Source organism: Aegilops tauschii, chromosome 3 (genome assembly GCF_002575655.3).
Source record: "Aegilops tauschii subsp. strangulata cultivar AL8/78 chromosome 3, Aet v6.0, whole genome shotgun sequence".
Classification (NCBI taxonomy): Eukaryota; Viridiplantae; Streptophyta; class Magnoliopsida; order Poales; family Poaceae; genus Aegilops; species Aegilops tauschii.
The window spans coordinates 384,914,605-384,932,796 of record NC_053037.3 but is presented as its reverse complement, the minus strand read 5'-3'; the positions used below and the strand labels follow the sequence as shown (position 1 = coordinate 384,932,796).

The following is an 18,192-nucleotide window of genomic DNA, read 5'->3' as shown; positions in this document are numbered from 1 at the left end:
TTTAGGCCGTGGAGATGTGGAGGACCCCAACCCCTCGCAGGCGGAAGGGATCCCACTCTCATTCTTGTTTGGTTCATCGTCCCAAGTTCAAGATGTTGTTTCCCTACTGAGCATGTTGGTACCTCGGTTGGGGTTGTGTGGCGATAGTGATGTCCCCTAGTAGGAATAATGCCTCCCTTGTCTGGTCCCCGCCCCGATGGTGCGCCTGGCGTCGTCCGAGACATGTGGTAGTGTGTCTCCTCGGATCTCATGAGATTCGACCGGTACTGGTCTTCGGTGGATCTGTTTGGATACATTCTTCGTTCATTTTCGGTCGTGTGTCTACATGTTAGATCCTTCTGATCTACGTTTCTCTTCATCAGCAACGGTTGCTGTTCTAGTGCGTTGGTCTTGTAGAGGTTTAGCACGACGACTTCTCGATTGTCTACTACAACAACATTTGCTTGACTCCGGCAAGGGAGGGGCGATGATGACGGCGCGCCTTCGGCTCGCTTTAGTGTTCGTAATAGTCACTAGGTGGTCCACATATATGGTTGTATTTTTTCTTATACTTGTGGTGTTCTCTCTATTTTGTAAGAAAACTTCTGATTTATTCATCATGCCACGACAATACAAAAAATACTGAAATAAACAAAATTACATCCATACGCGTAGACTACCTAGTGATGACTACAAGTACTGGCGCACTGTCGGCATTGCCCCTCCCTCACCGAAGTCGCGCCAAACTTGTTGTAGTATACAGTCAGGAAGTCATCATGCTAAGGCCCTATGGAACCGACACATCAAAACAACAACCGTCTTTGGCGAAGAGAAATATAGATTGAAAGAATCTAACTTGTAGACACACGAGCGAAGATGAACAAAGACTAGACCCAAGCAGATCCGTCGAAGGCCATCACTGATCGAATCCCGCGAGATCAGTCATAGACACACCTCCACACGCCCTTCGATGACGCTACACGCATCATAGAACCAGGGAATATGCAATGAGAACCTTATTTTATCTTCAATGAGCCGTCACCACCTCCTGTTCTTAAGTAGGACACAAACCATAAAACAAACTCACAAAAACACCTAAGAAACTCCGACACGGGGCCCTACGCGCCTCCATGGCTAGAGTCGCCGGAGACGGAACCTTAAGTTTTTTTCTTTTTTGAAGAGGAAGCGGCGGCTATGTCTGAGCCTTGCAATAAACGGAAACATAATCAGCTTGTCCTGGTGTTTTTCATACTATCACAACAGACGATGAATAGACTGAAAGTTTTTTCCGTAAATTAATAAAAAAGATTAAGATACAACTGCCTGGATACTCTGTACTTCCATTCCCCTGACCATTTATGGAATAGCAGTGGGTTGGAAGCAGGCAGGCAGGCTGGAGACTGGCGCGCACGACAAGAGGCAACGACGCACAACGTGGGAGCCAACAAACAGACAGGACGCGAATAATAATCTGGGAAGCAAAGAAATGGAGAAGAAAGAAAGAAAGATAACAAGGATACTGGCGGACAGCTAGGCCCGAGCCGGTCATCAATAAAATCGGCAAAAATCATTCCAACTAAAAAATTTCGCCCTCCTTCCTTTGCGCGTCCCACCTGTCCCGCCGCGGGCCCACCGCACGTCTCCTCCTCCGTCCACCCCCTCTCTCTTTCGCGCCCGCCGCCGGCCACCGTCACCGTCACCCCCTTGGAGGATCTCCCCGGGAGGGGAGGGGAGGGGAGGGAAGCCTCCGACCGGCGAACGCCGACCATCCTCCTGTTCGTTTCGAAAATCCAGAAAAAAAACGGGTAAGGCCAGGAGGCTTCCGGTGACTCCCTCTAATTTTACTCCATTTAAAAGCATTTCGCTGTATCAACCTTCGAGATTCTCGACCTGGTTGGTTTAATGTTAAGTACCCTTAGCAGCGAGAGAAAAGAAGGAGGTGATTTTTGCTGCAATCGCATTTGGCGTCGCCGAGGATGCCTGATTGCAATTGGTTTATAAAAATGTCAAATGGGGTGGGAGCATAATTTATTGACATTTGTGATGATGAGCACGAAAGGATTTCCGCAAATTTGTTTGGATTTTAAAATGCTACTCCACCAGGCGTCGAACCTGTCGCCGGCGACGACGAGGCTCGCGTGGGCTGCGGAGCCCTTGTCCTGGCCCTCGACAACGACCGTCCCATCCGATTCTTTAATCCTGGCCCGGTATCCCAGCGTGGAATCGTCTTACAGATGGCCGTAGAATTCTTCCAAGATAACGCAATCTTAGACATTGGGAGATTGGAGCACCGCTTAAAAGAAAAATCATCTTCCCTTGTCTGCTGCTCTGAATATTATACTACTAGTACTAGTGTATTTTCTCTCTCTAGCTGTGTTGTCCTTCTTGATTTTCTCCGACTACTACTACTTGTTCCTCCAAGAACGGACGACCGCTGTTTCCCTCTCCCCGCCTCCGTCTCCCTCCCCTCGTCTTCTCCATCTCCCCGGCTCGAATCGCGTGTGGCGTAAGAGAAATTGGCAGAGGCGAATCGCCATCGCAAGGCAAAAAGCCAAAGCTGCTCCTTTGCTTTTTCAGCGACGCAAGTTTCCTCTGCTCCCCCCACGTTTCTGAGCTGTTTTCTGTCTCTGCCTTTCTTGCAGGCGGCCGCAGGAGCGGGAGCGTGTCGTGGGGCTTTGCTCTGCTGCCGTGCCAACAAGGGTAAAAGGTAGGCGCCGCGCCACGCCATGGGCGCCCCTCGCGCCTGACCATGCACTCCAGGCTGCTCAAGAGGCTCGCCAAGAGGATCATGTGAGCCGCCGCGCGCCCGTGGAAATGTGGGAGATGGACGCGCTGCTCTACTGCGCGGTCGTCGCGCTGGCGCTTCACTGCGTCGGCTGTGGCTGCTCGGCGATCAACCTTGAAGGTAGGGGCAGCAAGCTCGCCGGCGTTCTGTTCTTTTTTGGTGCTTTTGAGGGTTGAGCTCTTGGGGTTCTGGTGTGGCTGATCGATTGGGGCTTTTGGTGCTGGTGCTGCAGGCTCAGCGCTGCTCAAGTTCCAGTCCAGGGTGGAGGAGGATCCGCATGGCGCCATGGCAGGCTGGAGCGCGCGGGACGCCGACCCTTGCGGTTGGAACGGCATCCGCTGCGCCGATGACAGGGTTGTGATGCTGTGAGTTGATGTTTTCCTCTTTGTTTTCTTCTCCTCAATGTTTACTAGTGGCTCATGAGTCTATTTGGAAAATGAGCTTTCAGTTCATCCTCTGTTTAACGGGTCTTCCATTTGACTGTATCCTTCTCTCTTCAAGACTTGTTTTAGTGTTGATTTATTGTTGAATGGATGCTGCATCGGCAACTGCCCCTTTTGTTCCTAGTTTTCTCCTTCACAGTTACCGTTGTTTGACTTTCTTGAGTACTAAATGCATCAATTGAGTCTATTGAGTTACTGCCAACACAAGCATGTCTCCGCTTTGTGTAGCAATTCAGACAAGGTAGACTTAAGCATAGAGGCTCAATCTTCAACGGACTAGTAGATATTATGAAGGATTTTAGGAGTGCATTCGTATTTTTCTCCTAGCAGTTAGAAAAATTAGTACTCCTAAAATATTTCATTTTTGGGAGTACTTTTTTGGGCTGAATAAGGAAAATGTAATATTATGTACATAAATGACCAACTCTGGTTTCTTTGCTGAATATATAGTCTTTCCTCAAGTTAGTACTCCTAAAATATACTCATATGTAGGAACTCACAAGGATTTTTATTGCCTATCTTGAATTTACCAAGGATACATGTTCGCAAATTCCCAGAAAATGTTTTCTTTGGTAGCTAGAAGCCTTTTCACAAGCTTATACTAAGCTTTAACACAATTGGAAATCTGGTTATTAGAACTAAGTGTTCATTCCACCAAACACAAACAAGTGGCTACAACTAAGTTGTTATGATCGGCTTCTTCTCCTGCTGGTATTCTCAATTTTGTGACGTGGGATTGTTGACCTATAAAGTGAGACTGTTGACTTATACCATAGCATTGAAGGTCCAAAATGGAGGCTACCTTTTATTAGCTAGCTTGATTAGATTTTTTTGGCAAGTTTGTTCAAGTGAATCACCATCAACAGAATCTTGTACTCAGCCTATATAAGATCACTGGTTGGCACAGTATAGCTTATGTTTATATCCTAGATTTTCCCGTGTCCAAGATTTTACCTCCTATTATTCAGAGAATGTTCCAAAGTTTTGCACATCTCTTCATTACAAAGAGAATCAAGGTTTATCCGATGATACCGCCAAGCTGAACAAAAAGAAAAGAAATTGCAACCCCCCAAACAAGAAGGAACACTAGAAAATTTTATGAAGGCGGTTTGTGCATGTGAGAGCCTGGCTTAACAGAAATGAGAGACTACTCATATCAACAAGGAATTCCTTCTTTTCCGGGAGCCCATTCAAAAAGAACTCCAAAGTTAAGCGTGCTTGGCTTGGAGTAATTCTAGGATGGGTGAACGACCGGGAAGTTGGTCCCGGGTGCGCATGAGTGAGGACAAAGTGCGTAGAAAAGACTAGTGTTGGTTATGGGGCCAGTCTTGATCCCGCCAGGCGTAACAGGGTGTTACAGTGCACCCTATGTTTTAAGGCATGCCGCTGTCTCTCTGCCCCCTGCCTCCACCTTCATCTTCTTCAGCATTGTGTCCATGTAGCGAAAAGAGAGAATGGGAGAGAGAGATGATACTTGTTTGAAAGGAAAGGTCACATTTCTTTTCATACTTCTACAGACCCTCACACCTAGTTTTAACCAAGCTAAGACATGTGCTCTCTTGATCTTACCACAAAACTAGATATGTGACAATTTTCTTGTAAGCGAAACATGATAGTCCAGAACCCCTCAGGATATGTTGCTCTGGTGCCAAGTTGACTTCCATACGTGTAGAAGCTTACCGTATGAAGGAAAATGTTTGTTTTCTACTCATTTAATCATCAAGCATTTACCTCATCATCGCTACTTGTTTTTATATTTTAGATCATAAGGTTTATGGTGACTCTCCTTCATATGTTTTAATAGAATCTTTTGCTATTCAAGATGATTTTGTTTTGCATTCAAGATTATCTTCTAATTCCTGTGGTGTACCACAACTTTACCTAATAAATATTTAAGACATTGCATTTGGTAACCACTCTTGTTCTATTTCAGTATTTTTGAGGGGTTCTGGCTTGATTTATCATCTTAAGGATTGTACTTACTGTGGACTATACTCTTGCAGGAACCTAAAAGATCTCTCATTAAGAGGTACCCTGGGTCCAGAACTAGGAGGTCTTAGTCATCTGCAGGCTCTGTAAGTACACAATTTTGTATTTATGCTTGCACAACAAATATAAATTGCTTGCCATGAGCAACAATATATTGGTATTTTTGCTAAGCTATCTCTTTGCAATATGGTAAAGAGATAAATAGGCAATTCTGTAGTGGTTACTGCTTTGTCTTACCTTCATAAGTTTCTTGCCAGATATGAGTATCTAAACAAAGTCAATTTGCTTAAAAAATGTCAACCAACCATCAGTTAGGACATTTCAAGTGTATATATCTAACCAACCGACAACTGTTAGGTTCCATCCTTTATAGCACAAATGATGTGTGCATATCAGCTTACCTCTGTGGATCAAATATGAGACAAAATCACAGAAATCTCTGTCGTGTCGATTTTACTCAGTAGCATAAAAGATGTCGATCTGTCAATCAAGCACTTGTCCCTTAACCTACTGCTTTTGGCAACTTGTGATACTCTAATTTTACTTTGCATGCGACTATAACATTTGCTGCAACCATTACAATGTTTTTATTCCTTGTTGTGTCTTCTTGCAGTATATTATCCAACAACTTGTTTAGTGGACTGATACCTAAGGAAATTGGTGGTCTCGCAATGTTGGAGATATTGGACCTAAGCAATAACAACTTGACTGGGGAAGTTCCACAGAAGATAGCAGAAATGGCATCACTCAAGCATTTGTAGGTCGTCTGACTGATTAACATTGTGAAATATTTGATCGACAAGCCAAATTTCATGATATGATGTCTCTTGTTCGACAGATTGCTTTCCAACAACAGATTTCAGTGGCCCGTGGTCCAAAATTCCCATGGGAACTTTGATCAGGAAACTGATTTCGACATCTATGATCATCTCGGGAGGGGTGATTTGAATCAAAGAGCTGATGATGGGTAAGGAAACTAGGATTTTCATCAATTCTTATTTAGTTATCATCATTTTTTTTCTATAACCTATTTAGGAAAAGGATTTATCAGCTGATGATAGCAGTTTTTGAATGTGGACCTTTGTAGGTTCGAGTCTGGTTCTTCCACAGAGGAGAAAAAAAAAGACACCAGCAATCTCTCCGGTAAGCTAGGGTACTGCTATGCAAGTTCAGTTTTTCTCTTAAATACATCAGCTGGTACCATAATTAACATGCCTTCTTACTTTCCCCAGCACGTCTTCCTACACAAATTGCAGCAAGAAACCCAGCTGCACAGGTTAGTAGGCGCAGACTACTTCAGGATAGCAATCTTGCTGCGCCTCCTTTCGCAAATGCTCCTCTTCCACCCTCAGTTCCTGTTCCTTCTACGGGGAGTGGATCGTTTTCAGCATTTAGTCCCAAAGCACCCGCACCTGCTGTAAATCCTCCAGTTACTCCACCCAAGTCTCCTGATACTCCTTCGGAAGCAGGGTCAACAAGATCTATGAAGTGGTTGTATGCAATTCTGATTCCATCAATTGCTCTGTTGCTTATTATCATTGCATGCATGCTTTTGCTATGCCGCAATAAGTCGGTGGCAACAATAGGTCCATGGAAGACTGGACTCAGTGGCCAGCTGCAGAAGGCATTTGTGACAGGTAAATATTCTGTTTGCTATCTTGTAAAAGGCCTGCTTGATTTTGCCTCTTACTTGGGCATCTGTGACAAGTTTTGCTCTCCTGATGTACGGCAGGAGTACCCAAGTTGCAACGCTCAGAGCTGGAAGGTGCTTGTGAGGACTTCAGTAACATTGTGGCAACCTATCCATACTACACTGTCTACAAGGGAACCTTATCAAGTGGAGTCGAGATAGCAGTTGTATCAACTGTGCTTGCGTCGAGCAAAGATTGGTCAAAGCATTCCGAGGGGAGATTCCGGAAAAAGGTAATTCAGTGTCACTTATAAGAGGAATAGCCCATGCTGTTGCTACAATTTGCAATGTGGGTCTGAAACAAAATAATTTCTTCTAACTTGTTTTTTTGAACACATAGATAGACTCGCTCTCAAGAATTAATCATAAGAACTTCATCAACTTGCTTGGGTACTGCGAGGAGGAGGAGCCTTTCATGAGGATGATGGTGTTAGAATACGCAGCCAATGGGACACTCTATGAGCATCTCCACGGTAAGAGCTCCTACTGTCAGAATGCTTCCTTTTTAGTCTTTGTGCTCAAATTAAAATGTTTTGCTTTTGCCTTTTGCAGTTGAGGGATTTGATCATATTGATTGGAATGGTAGGATGAGAATAATTATGGGAGTAGCATACTGCATGCAGTACATGCATGAGCTCAAGCCTTGTATAACACACTCTGACCTACAGTCAAGTGCCATATTGTTATCCGAGGATGGAGCTGCAAAGGTACATGATTATGAATTTCACAACTTCTATTTATTTGATCTTCAAAGGAAATTCCATAAGAGGTCGTTTGGTAGCCATCATTTTGAGCCGGAATCATGGAACTCATTTGTGATTCCATATCCAACCTGTTTGGCTATGGAATTGGACATGTCATTCATTTGGAATTCCAGCAAATGCCTATTGGATGTTATGTCAATCCCTATCCATAACCCTGTCATTTCACTTGCCAAATGAAATGAAATGTTGGGTGCCAAACGAGAACTGTATTTGTAGACAAAATTCTGGTAATATCAAAAGAAGAAATTAAAGCACACAACTGTTACTTCATCATTCTAAACCTTTTCTGGACATTATGCAAAAAAAGACAAACTAACATAAATTACATGCAACTTGTTCTAAACCCCTGCAACTAAACAAGGTGATGTACCGTCCAGTTCATATGATTTCTTTTTCTGGGGTGTGCATGTGTGCTCTTTGTATTAGAGTTAATTTTGAACAAATTGAAATAAGATCAGGCATGAGGACACCATATTACGTTTCTGCTCCTAAAACCAAGCCTTTTCACAGATAGCCGACATGAGTGTTTGGCAAGAAGTAATTTCCAAAGAAAAGATGCCCAAGAATGACGACGCCAGTGAGCACCATGAGCCAATACGTGCTGATCCAGCTGGGAATGTATGTAGTTTTGGTCTACTCATGCTGGAAATCATGTCAGGAAAGCCTCCAGATTCTGAACACGAGGGCTCTCTTGCGAACTTAGTAAGCATGACAAAGACACTGAATACTTAAACTTACATAATACACAAAAATGGCATATAGAAGTAACAATACATGTCACATTTTTTTCTCACAGGCTATGGAGTGCATTAAGGATGACCAGAGTATATCCTGTTTGCTTGACCCTACCTTGACTACTCACAAAGAAAATGATCTAGATATCATTTGCGAGTTGATCGAGGACTGCATCCAGAGCGATCCGAAAAAGAGACCAAGCATGAGAGAGGTCACCACTAAATTGCGAGAAGTGCTAGCGATTTCACCGGAGGCAGCAACGCCGAGGTTATCTCCGCTTTGGTGGGCAGAGCTTGAGATACTTTCAGTTGAATCCTAGGAAGAAACATGTTGATATGGTATGGTTCTTGCAGCAACACTGAGGTCCTGTGCGTACCGTCTTGCAATCTTGTACATCTTTGTTGCGAGTTTCTGCTTTTCTGGCGATTTCGGTGTATATGCGTGGTACCTCCTCCCCCGCCTCGTAAAATGAAAATTTCCGGGTTATTCTAATTTCTTCTCGAGTTTTCTCTGTATGGTGAATGTACATGGTGATGGTGTGAAATTGTGAATGTAGAATGATTCAGGTCATCCTAGAGTGGATTGTAATCAGGAAATGCGTGATTGTGTAATGTACCATGGGGTTTACAGAAATATTCTTTATTTTTTTTAAAGGAAGAGACAGCAATTGGTATGGTGAATGGACTATACACAGTCCTCTTTGTTAGACTGGTACTTTGTACTCATTTCTCGTTTCCCAAGTACTTCATATATAGAAATACCATAATTCTGGGAAAGGGCCGCTTTAATTATCTGTAACACCACAAATGGTGGCTGACAGTGGCAAATTTTGAACTAAAACCACGACAAATATTTTTGAATGGAGGGGGTATTTGAGAGGCACTATTTCTCTTGGTCTTCGTATCAGATCCGAGTCTACTTTGTTCCATGGTACTTGTTGGACACATTCTAATAATATGGCCGCGTGCATCTTTCAGATGCAGAGGCCGGGGGTAATCCTTCTTTTCTAAAAAACTGCCTTTTTTTAGGGCGGGATGTCCTGACAACATGCATGGATGTCCTGATGACAGGCTATTGTTCTTGGCCATAAAGCTGAATATGAAACCTTGCAAATGCAAATGGTTGGTGAATTGGGTGTGCCGTAGCCAACAGCTACGTACCTCTCCACTAATCCTTGTTTCATGCGAGGACAAAATATACGTATTAAGATGGACTATCACTTTGTTCACGAGAGGGTGCACAAAAGCTTCTAGAAATGTGGTATGTTGGGAGTCACTTGCGGCACGACAGCTGGAGACATTTCGACACAGTCTTAACCTGGACAAGTTAGAGCATCTCTAGCCGTTGTCCTATGCTTTAATCCGCTACAACCCCCCCCCCCCCCCCCCCCCCAATCCTATAATCCCCTAAACTTGAAAGATGAAACTACTGTGCACCTGGTCATTCCCTCAAAACTTAATCCTCTAAAAGCAATCTTTTGCTATTTCTTTCAAACGTTTGCACAAACATTCCAAACAAATGCATCACATTTCAACAAAAACTTAAACAATGCAAATGCACCACATCATAATTCAACTATGAACATAAACATACTTCATCCAATCCAACAAATAACTAACATAAACACATTTAGCCAAAAGGCATCGCATTCAGCAAGTTCATTTCAAAAAACCAGCAGACGGTGCATCATAAGCCATCATCAAACCACAATCCAATCATGCACTCCCAACATCACCGCCGGCATCACCACCAACTATTGGAAATATGCCGGCAACAATAAAGTTGTTATGAATTGCATTGGTTCATAATATATTTCTATTCTATAAGTGTTGAGATTCTATGACGTTTTGTGAGTTGTTTTAACACTTCATTGATTTTCGATAAGGGGCGCTTTATTTCTTAAAAGTTTAAGCATTAAGCCCGGCCTCTGCATAACTAAGATGCACACAGCCAAACAAAGTCCTCTCATAAAAACCAAAAATAAAAAGAGGTGAAATACAAGAAACATGTAGAGTCTGTATAACGCCTAGGGAATGGACGAATGCAGTTAAGCGTAACGATCAAGGGGTAGAATGTTGGTTTGATCTAACAGATTAAACAAGTCAAAAAATAACGTTACAGAGGAGGGGCCACGCATCAATGTACGTGCCTCTCCACCCTAACCGATGTGCCCTGGTCGGAGGCACCCCAAACCAAATTATGGTTTAGGTCCCCTATCACCAACGCTAATTAATAAAGGGAGAGAGCTAACCACCTGCACTATTCTCAATTCAAGTACGGCTCACTCTTCCCCCCCCCCCCCCCCCCCCCCCCATTCTCAAAAACCATATCCGATCCAAGGGGGCGCTGCAGTGGCGGGAAAATCTAGCATACACGTTGTCGTTCCTAGACAGTGTCGGTGGCGGCCTATGGTGATTAGAACGTCCAGGAGATTGACTATGTCGACTACACCGTCACTCAACCTTGCCTGCAACGAGCAGGCGGTCATGTCGACCTCCGTGACTTGTATTGCACCACTAAACCCTCTCTGTTTATGTCAGCAGGCGTTGTAGACATGGTTAGATCATGTTCATGATTAATGTAATCATACTTTAGATCTAACAGTTTCAACCTCCCTTTTTTTAGAAAAAGAAGAAAGAAAGAAAGAAAGTAAACAATCAAGGCAAAAGAAGGCATGCACGCTGCCTACATCTAAGGGAGGAAAAATAGTATGTTGCTTATATTTGGTGTGGCCAAACAATGGCGCATCGACGATCGGTCATGCCATCTTTGGCTTTGCTCCCCAACAAAACCACGCCCCCCACCGCGATGCGAGAAGGCCAGCCAGCCAGCCACACTCGCGCGCACACGCCTGAGCCGGTCGTACGTCGGGGGAGAGGCCACACACAAGGTTGCAACACAATCCTTCCAAGGCCTTCCCCCGCATGCACGCCGGCGAAGCGGCCGGCGTCCTCCTCAAAAACCAAACCCCCCGTCGAACACAAACGCCCGTGCACCAGTCGAGCGGCCTAGCTTCCCTCATACCTGCGTGCCTCGATCTCGCCACACCCTGAACAGAGCCTCGACAGATTCCTACCGAGGCGCCGAGTCATGACGTCCAGTCCGTCCCTGATCTCGTCATCCTTCTCGTCCTCCTCCCGGTTGCTGCGGTCGTCGTCGTCGTCGTCGTCCTCGCAGTGCAGCACCAGCGGCAGTCGGAGCATGGACGAGGAGGCGGAGGCCGTCGTCGCGCCACTGCCGCCGATGCAGAAGCGAGTGCTGTCGAGGAGCCACGGGTCCAGGGCCGCGCCGGGTCGACAACTCCCGCCAAAGAACGTCGTCCGGGACGCCGGACCGCCTTCAGGTTCGATGGTCTCCATGTGTTGGGCGCTGGCGGTGACAGTTTGTTCGTAATCGCACGCATAGGTTTTGACGTGGCTGCCGGATTGGGATGCAGAAATGGATTTGATGAAAGAGAGATTCGCCAAGCTGTTGCTCGGGGAGGACATGTCCGGCACGGGGAAAGGTGTCTCCTCGGCTCTCGCTCTCTCCAATTCCATCACAAACCTTGCAGGTAAAGTTAACTATACACGCAATCTTGTTATGTTCCTCCCTCCCTTCTTCTTCATGATGAAATTTGGCAACCGATTTGCAGCCTCCGTGTTCGGGGAGCAGCGCCGCCTGGAGCCCATGTCGGCCGACCGAAAAGCGCGATGGAAGAAGGAGATCGGCTGGCTTCTGTCAGTCACCGATCACATCGTCGAATTCGTTCCGTTGCAACAGGTGTCCGAGGACGGCACCAGCATGGAGGTCACTCTCACGGTCTCACACCACTAACACCAATAGGCTTTTCTGGCACTCATCACATATATTGCAACTGTTATCACACACAGGTGATGGGCACCCAGCTACGCAGGGACATTCTCATGAACATCCCCGCCTTGCGAAAACTCGACGCGATGCTCCTCGTACGCAAATTCTTAGGATCTTCATTCCGCGATCCTTTTCAACAATTTCCCGAGTCAAAGTTGATGTTTTGTGTATGTGGAACAGGGGTATCTTGACAACTTCAAGGACGAACAAGAGTACTGGTACGTGTCGAAAAACGCCAACGAGAGCGAGAAGGGCGATGCACCGAGAGATGGCGAGAAATGGTGGATCCCGACGGTGAGAGTCCCTCCCGAGGGTCTGTCCGACCAGTCGAGGAGGTGGCTCCAGCACCAGCAGGACCTTGTCGGGCAAGTGCTCAAGGCAGCCATGGCCATCAACGCAGATGTCCTTGCACAGATGGAGATCCCAGAAGAATACATCGAGGCTCTACCCAAGGTTCACCTAATTCTAATAGATCCAATATATTTTCCCGAAATGTAGTACTCCCTCCAATCCAAAAAAGAAGTGTGGCTTTTGTTCAAATTTGAACTAAAGCTGAACTAGAGCCACGACACTTTCTTTTGGATCGGAGGGAGTATTAATGTAGCAGTATAGTTCTTCAGACAGAAATAAATTCTAAGGCTAATTACACAGAGTGGCTGCTTCTCTTGCAGAATGGGAGGGAAAGTCTCGGAGACTCCATATACAGAACCATAACCGATGATTATTTTGACCCCAACGGACTCCTGGACTCCGTAGACCTATCGACAGGACACAAGATCGTCGATCTCAAGGACAGAATCGAGGCCTCCGTTGTCATCTGGCAGAGGAAACTCTGCAACAAGCTGTCATGGGGCCCCGGCGTCAGCTTGGAGAAACGCGAGCAATTCGAGGAGCGCGCACAGACCGTCCTGCTCATCCTCAAGCACAAGTTCCCTGGATCTGCCCAGTCATCGCTTGACATAAGCAAGATCCAATACAACAAGGTACCACTTACATAGAGAAGCAGCAATGTTTCAGTTGCTTTCCGGACGTGCTGCATTGCTTATTTTTAGCTGCATGCTGCAGTACTTGTTTCCTATTCAATGTGCTCTTTTCTTTCAGGATGTTGGGTTTGCCATCTTGGAGAGCTACTCCAGGGCTCTCGAGAGCTTGGCGTTCGCGGTTCTGTCACGGATCGAGGACGTCCTCTATGCCGACACCGTCGCTCGGGATCCGAGGCGCGCGAAATCGAGGCGGCGGCCTAGTTTAGAGGACGACAGCACTGAGTCTCTCGTCGTCGATGCCACGGAGGCCACTTCGGCCAAGTCCAGCGATTCATTTTGCTGGCAAGAGCTCGAGGACAGGAGCTTGGATTCCGGCGGTGGCAAGCTGAGGAAAATTCCCCGTATCGGCAGGAGGAAATCTATGCACGTAGACAAGGTCGAGGTGAACGTGTGCGGTGTTGGTGCTGGATCAAGAAGCTTTTCCCATAGGTGAGACGGGCAGTTGGTGGTGGATCAAGAAGCTTTTCTCATAGGTGAGACGGGCAGTTTGCGTTGCTTCGACAGGGAGCCATCTGGTGAAGAGAGGCGCCTGTAAAATAGCTCAGAGTAAGTGAGATTGGGGAGGAAGTGATGTAAATTTCTTTCTCGTCTCAGCTGAGCTGCAATAAAATTAGCATAGCATTTTTTGTCACCCTAAAGCATCAATAGCATGCTTGTTGCTTAAGCAGCAAAATCTAAATAACACAAAAGCACATAAACAGTAATCTGCACCAACATACCAGTTAAGACATCACCATGAAAAAAACACTTGCCTGTTGATTTCACAAGGTAATGATGATTCACACAAATACCACCCACACCATTTTCCTTCAACAATCTCAGAATGTTTGCAACGCAACCAACAATTTGACTGGAAAACTCTGAAGTCACTTGCACCACACATAAAGTACATGAAGAAATGCACATCGACAATTTATTCCCACGCAGTTTGGCAGACAAGTTCAAACTACATCGATATGACACAAGGTCTGGGTGATCGCTGCGATTCCGAAGCGCTGAAGCTCCTACAGTGCCTTGAGGATCTCCTCGGCACCAGAGATTGTGAACTGGCCACCTTCCTCGACGTTTGCGACGGTGACCTTGAGGTCGTCAGCAAGGAGAGCAAACCGCCTCGAACGGAGACCCAATCCTTTCTCACTAAGATCAAGCTCAAGACCAAGTGCTTTTGTGTATGCTGCCGCTCCATCAGCAAGGAACTTCACATGCTTGTTATCTGGGTATGTCTTCGCCCATGCTTTCATGACAAAGGGGTCATTAACTGCAAAACAATAGCGTAGTGAATTAATCAAGTGTAATTATGGACCTAGCTGCTTTAAATCAAGATCATATGCTGAGGATAGTGTGTCCATTCGTATACTAAGGTCATTGCAATTGCAACAGGCCCGTTCAGCGTTCACACATTCACTAAATATGAACCGGTCATTCAATGGTACCAGGGAGCTACCTTACTCTTATACGGAGAACACTAAGAACTCAAAACATCTAATATATGCTTTCATGTGGCCATCCATGTTTCAGGTAAAAAAAGTAATTGTCGACAAAAATTACAGACAATATCTGCTTTCAGAACATGATAATGAACACAAACAAAATGCAGAAAGCATACCGCTGACAAGCAGGATCTCATCTACACCCTTGGCTTTGAGCTCCTCGGCCTGAGTAATGAAGCCTGGTACATGCTGATTGCTGCATTCATAGAAGAGAGCAGACAAAATATGAGTGCTTTTTCTTGGACGCCGATAAATCCCAAACATTCAGGATTTGACCATGGCAAATCGAACTTTTTTTGTGGCAATTTATATTTGTTGACCATGGCAAGTTTAGTTGGTAAGCATGGAAAATCCACCCGTAGTTTGTTTCTTGCCAGAAAATTGCCGTGCTGGCCAACTAAACTTGCCATCCTCGCGTCAACTAAAAATTGCCATAAAAGATGTTTGATTTGCCATGGTCTACAAAACAGGATAAAGGAGCAACAGAATCCTGTTTTCTGAAAGAAAAAAATGAGCAAAATAGTCTTGCGGCAGGAGCAGATCACTACCTACAAGAAAAAAAATGACGATTTGCCCACAGGGTAGTGATTAGTGAAGTAATCACTCAGATATCTCAAACTTACTTAAAATACAAATTGAAACAGTGAAACAAAAACAATCTACTAGAGTACTAGACCAAGCTCTACCAAAAATCCCGTCAAATCAGCCGGTTTAGAGCACTCGCTCACAGAAAGATCAATTTATGGAAGCTTAGCTAGATGCGTCCAGGTTCACAAATTCTAATCTACATGTGAAATTTGACAAGGAAAAGCTGGCAGTTAAGCAAAATCTTGCAGCTATTTTACGGCACAAAGTAAATCAATTCCGGAGGAACAGGGGATCCTGGCGCCTAAGCAAATCTAGATTTAGAGGGGCCGGTTTCGCAGAAGCTATAAGCGAGAAGAAAAAGTCAATCTTGGATACATCCGCTAACAATTCAGCCTCGCTATCCATCTGTTACAAGAGGTCAAACGCACACTTCGTTTTTCTCGATCTGTTGACTGTTTGTACTGGTGAAAGAAGATACCTGCAGGTGGGGGTGAAGGCGCCAGGGACGCCGAAGAGGATGACCTTCTTGCCGGCGGCCAGGGAGTGGATGGAGACCTGCTGCATCTGTTCGCTCTCGTCGAACCACGCGAGCTGGCCGTCGGGGAGGGTGCTGCCCACGCCAATCGGAGCCATGGTTGCGCTTGCTTGCTCTGGGTTTGGGGAGGGGAGAAGGAGGGGTCTAGAACGGAAGGCAGGCGACAGGGAGGGGGTTGAAAAGGGATATATAGAAAACAATGTGGTATTGGTATCGAAGGCGAATATATAAATAGTGGATCGCAATTGATTGGGTTAATTGGCTTGCCGGTTGGTGGCCTTGGGTGTGTCGCCGCGTGTGAACGCGAAATTCTGGCAAATATGCTCTAACCCTACCCTGCTCAGCAAGAAAAAGGCAGAATCCTGGGTAAATAATCTTGGGGCATCTCCGACGCACATCACCAAAAAAAGAGTTTGCAAACGTCTTGAGACCGTATCTCCGACGCGCATCATCAAAACGTCCGGAGATATTTGGAATATATATCTCCAACGCATTTCATCAAAATGCCCGTAAATATCTGGGCCAAACGGTCCACACATTTTTAGGCATTCAACGGTCACCATATTGAGTTGGACCGGTTAGGATGTCAAATCCTGCAGTCCGGCACCAAATCGAGGGGATCTTGATGGACTCCCACACCCATGTTCCATCCAAAACCCTGCTCGGATACTGGGCATTCACAACCCTACCACTCTTTCCGCGCCAAAGCCCGCCCTCTTCGCCCTGGTCGCTTTTGTCCCCTCCTGTTCCGCCATCGTCGCGATGGATCCGTGAGACCCCTTCACGATGTGCATCGTCTGCCAAACCCAGGCAAACCCGCATGCAAATGCTCGATCGGTAGAACGACAAGGGTGGCGCATGAGGGAGAGGGCCACCAAGAAGGTGGCGGTCGCGGCCGCTCAGGACGAAACTCCTCCTCCACAACAGGCCATCATGCCGGTATCGCTCGAGCAAAAACAACCCTCCCCTTCCCCCAGTTCATTCCGTTGTACTATTACATCGACCAGCCTAAGGCATAGCACTTCGCTGCTTTCTTCGCCTCTAGCAGCCTTCCACTGTAAAGTGTCGACCTCAATAGGGACTACACATTCACAGAAGTAGTCGCCATCGCTCGTCCAGTCATGGTTTCTGTCCAGTGAGCCCTTTGTCTGTGTTGGAAATATGCCCTAAAGGCAATAATAAAGATGTTATTATTATATTTCCTTGTTCATGATAAATGTTTATTATTCATGCTATAATTATATTGACTGAAAATTCATATACATGTGTAGATGCATAAACAACACCGTGTCCCTAGTATGCCTCTACTACACTAGCTCAATGATCAAAGATGGTTAAGGTTTCCTAACCATATATAGACTTGAGTTGTCAATTGAACGGGATCACATCATTAGGAGAATGATGTGATGGACATACCCAACCGTAAGCTTAGCATCAGATCGCATCACTTAGTTTATTTGCTACAACTTTCTTCATGTCAAGTATCTGTTCCTTAGACCATGAATCATGCCACTCCCGAATGCCGGAAGAATACTTCGTGGGTTATCAAACATCACTTCATAACTGGGTGATCATAAAGGTGCTCTAAATGTATCTCGGAAAGTGTTTGTTGGGTTGCATGGATGGAGACTGGGATTTGTCGCTCTGTGTGACAGAGAGATATCTCTGGGCCCTCTCGGTAGTACAACATCATGAATGGCTTGCGAGCATGTGAGTAATGAGTTTGGTCATGGGGATCTTGTATTACGGAGCGAGTAAAGGGACCTGCCGGTAATGAGATTGAACTAGGAATGGCGGTACTGACAATCGAATCTCGGGCAAGTAACATATCGCCGGACAAAGGGAATTGTATACGAGATTAACTGAATCCCCGACATCGTTGCTCAATCGATAAAAATCTTCGTTGAATATGTGGGAATGAATATGGGCATTCAGGTCCCGCTATTGATTATTGATCGAAGAGGTGTCTCGGTCATGTCTGCATGATTCTCGAACCCATAGGGTCACACACTTAACGTTCGGTAACGCTAGGTGAAAGGATCGATATGGTTGACTAGAGGGGGGGTGAATAGGCAACTACCAATTTTTAACTTTTTGTTAACAAATTAGGGTTAGCAACAAATAACTTGTCTAGATATGCAACTAGGTGAGCAACCTATATGATGCTAGCAACACAAGCAAGCAAAGGATACAACACACGTAAAGGTTGCACAACGTAAAGGTAAGAGATAACCACAAGTGGAGACGGTGAAGACGAGAATGTGTTACCGAAGTTCATTCCCTTTGAGAGGAAGTACGT

At 45.6% G+C, this 18,192-nt stretch overlaps 3 protein-coding genes across 4 annotated transcripts; 2 read left to right on the top strand and 1 right to left on the bottom strand.

Annotated features, from left to right (window-relative positions):
* The first annotated feature begins 1,517 nt into the window (after window positions 1–1,517).
* Window positions 1,518–9,065, top strand: LOC109742921 (protein MALE DISCOVERER 2). Of its 2 annotated transcripts, none has more exons than XM_040404159.3 (13): window positions 1,518–1,784; window positions 2,622–2,884; window positions 2,997–3,129; window positions 5,211–5,282; window positions 5,810–5,953; window positions 6,035–6,163; window positions 6,284–6,339; window positions 6,429–6,833; window positions 6,929–7,119; window positions 7,227–7,359; window positions 7,439–7,593; window positions 8,161–8,352; window positions 8,447–9,065. In XM_040404159.3, the coding sequence occupies exons 2-13, from the start codon at window positions 2,794–2,796 to the stop codon at window positions 8,702–8,704; spliced, it is 1,959 nt and encodes a 652-aa protein (XP_040260093.1). In that variant the 5' UTR covers window positions 1,518–1,784; window positions 2,622–2,793; the 3' UTR covers window positions 8,705–9,065. The 2 variants fall into 2 exon arrangements, with proteins under 2 accessions (XP_040260093.1, XP_020157615.2); XM_020302026.4 differs by lacking the exon at window positions 1,518–1,784 and adding an exon at window positions 2,212–2,522.
* Window positions 9,066–11,820: 2,755 nt separating this feature from the next.
* Window positions 11,821–13,911, top strand: LOC109777183 (rho guanine nucleotide exchange factor 8-like). Its single transcript, XM_020335831.4, has 6 exons — window positions 11,821–11,938; window positions 12,020–12,174; window positions 12,258–12,332; window positions 12,418–12,690; window positions 12,909–13,220; window positions 13,339–13,911. The coding sequence occupies exons 1-6, from the start codon at window positions 11,824–11,826 to the stop codon at window positions 13,711–13,713; spliced, it is 1,305 nt and encodes a 434-aa protein (XP_020191420.2). The 5' UTR covers window positions 11,821–11,823; the 3' UTR covers window positions 13,714–13,911.
* A 99-nt stretch (window positions 13,912–14,010) lies between these two features.
* LOC109777173 (peroxiredoxin-2C) lies at window positions 14,011–16,122 on the bottom strand. Its single transcript, XM_020335823.4, has 3 exons — window positions 15,837–16,122; window positions 14,887–14,966; window positions 14,011–14,538 (listed from the first exon to the last, which is right to left on the bottom strand). The coding sequence occupies exons 1-3, from the start codon at window positions 15,989–15,991 to the stop codon at window positions 14,285–14,287; spliced, it is 489 nt and encodes a 162-aa protein (XP_020191412.1). The 5' UTR covers window positions 15,992–16,122; the 3' UTR covers window positions 14,011–14,284.
* Window positions 16,123–18,192: the final 2,070 nt, after the last annotated feature.

What these genes read in the sequence shown, in the direction of transcription:
- LOC109742921 (XM_040404159.3), top strand. Translation starts at nt 2,794, where the DNA reads ATGTGGGAGATGGACGCGCTGCTCTACTGCGCGGTCGTCGCGCTGGCG. An exon ending in CTTAGTCATCTGCAGGCTCT is followed by an intron (nt 5,283 to 5,809) that starts GTAAGTACACAA and finishes GTCTTCTTGCAG; the next exon opens with TATATTATCCAACAACTTGT. An exon ending in ACTCTATGAGCATCTCCACG is followed by an intron (nt 7,360 to 7,438) that starts GTAAGAGCTCCT and finishes TGCCTTTTGCAG; the next exon opens with TTGAGGGATTTGATCATATT.
- LOC109777183 (XM_020335831.4), top strand. Translation starts at nt 11,824, where the DNA reads ATGGATTTGATGAAAGAGAGATTCGCCAAGCTGTTGCTCGGGGAGGAC. An exon ending in TTCCATCACAAACCTTGCAG is followed by an intron (nt 11,939 to 12,019) that starts GTAAAGTTAACT and finishes ACCGATTTGCAG; the next exon opens with CCTCCGTGTTCGGGGAGCAG. An exon ending in GCAAGATCCAATACAACAAG is followed by an intron (nt 13,221 to 13,338) that starts GTACCACTTACA and finishes CTTTTCTTTCAG; the next exon opens with GATGTTGGGTTTGCCATCTT.
- LOC109777173 (XM_020335823.4), bottom strand. Translation starts at nt 15,991, where the DNA reads ATGGCTCCGATTGGCGTGGGCAGCACCCTCCCCGACGGCCAGCTCGCG. An exon ending in GCCTTCACCCCCACCTGCAG is followed by an intron (nt 14,967 to 15,836) that starts GTATCTTCTTTC and finishes CTATGAATGCAG; the next exon opens with CAATCAGCATGTACCAGGCT. An exon ending in TGAGATCCTGCTTGTCAGCG is followed by an intron (nt 14,539 to 14,886) that starts GTATGCTTTCTG and finishes ATTGTTTTGCAG; the next exon opens with TTAATGACCCCTTTGTCATG.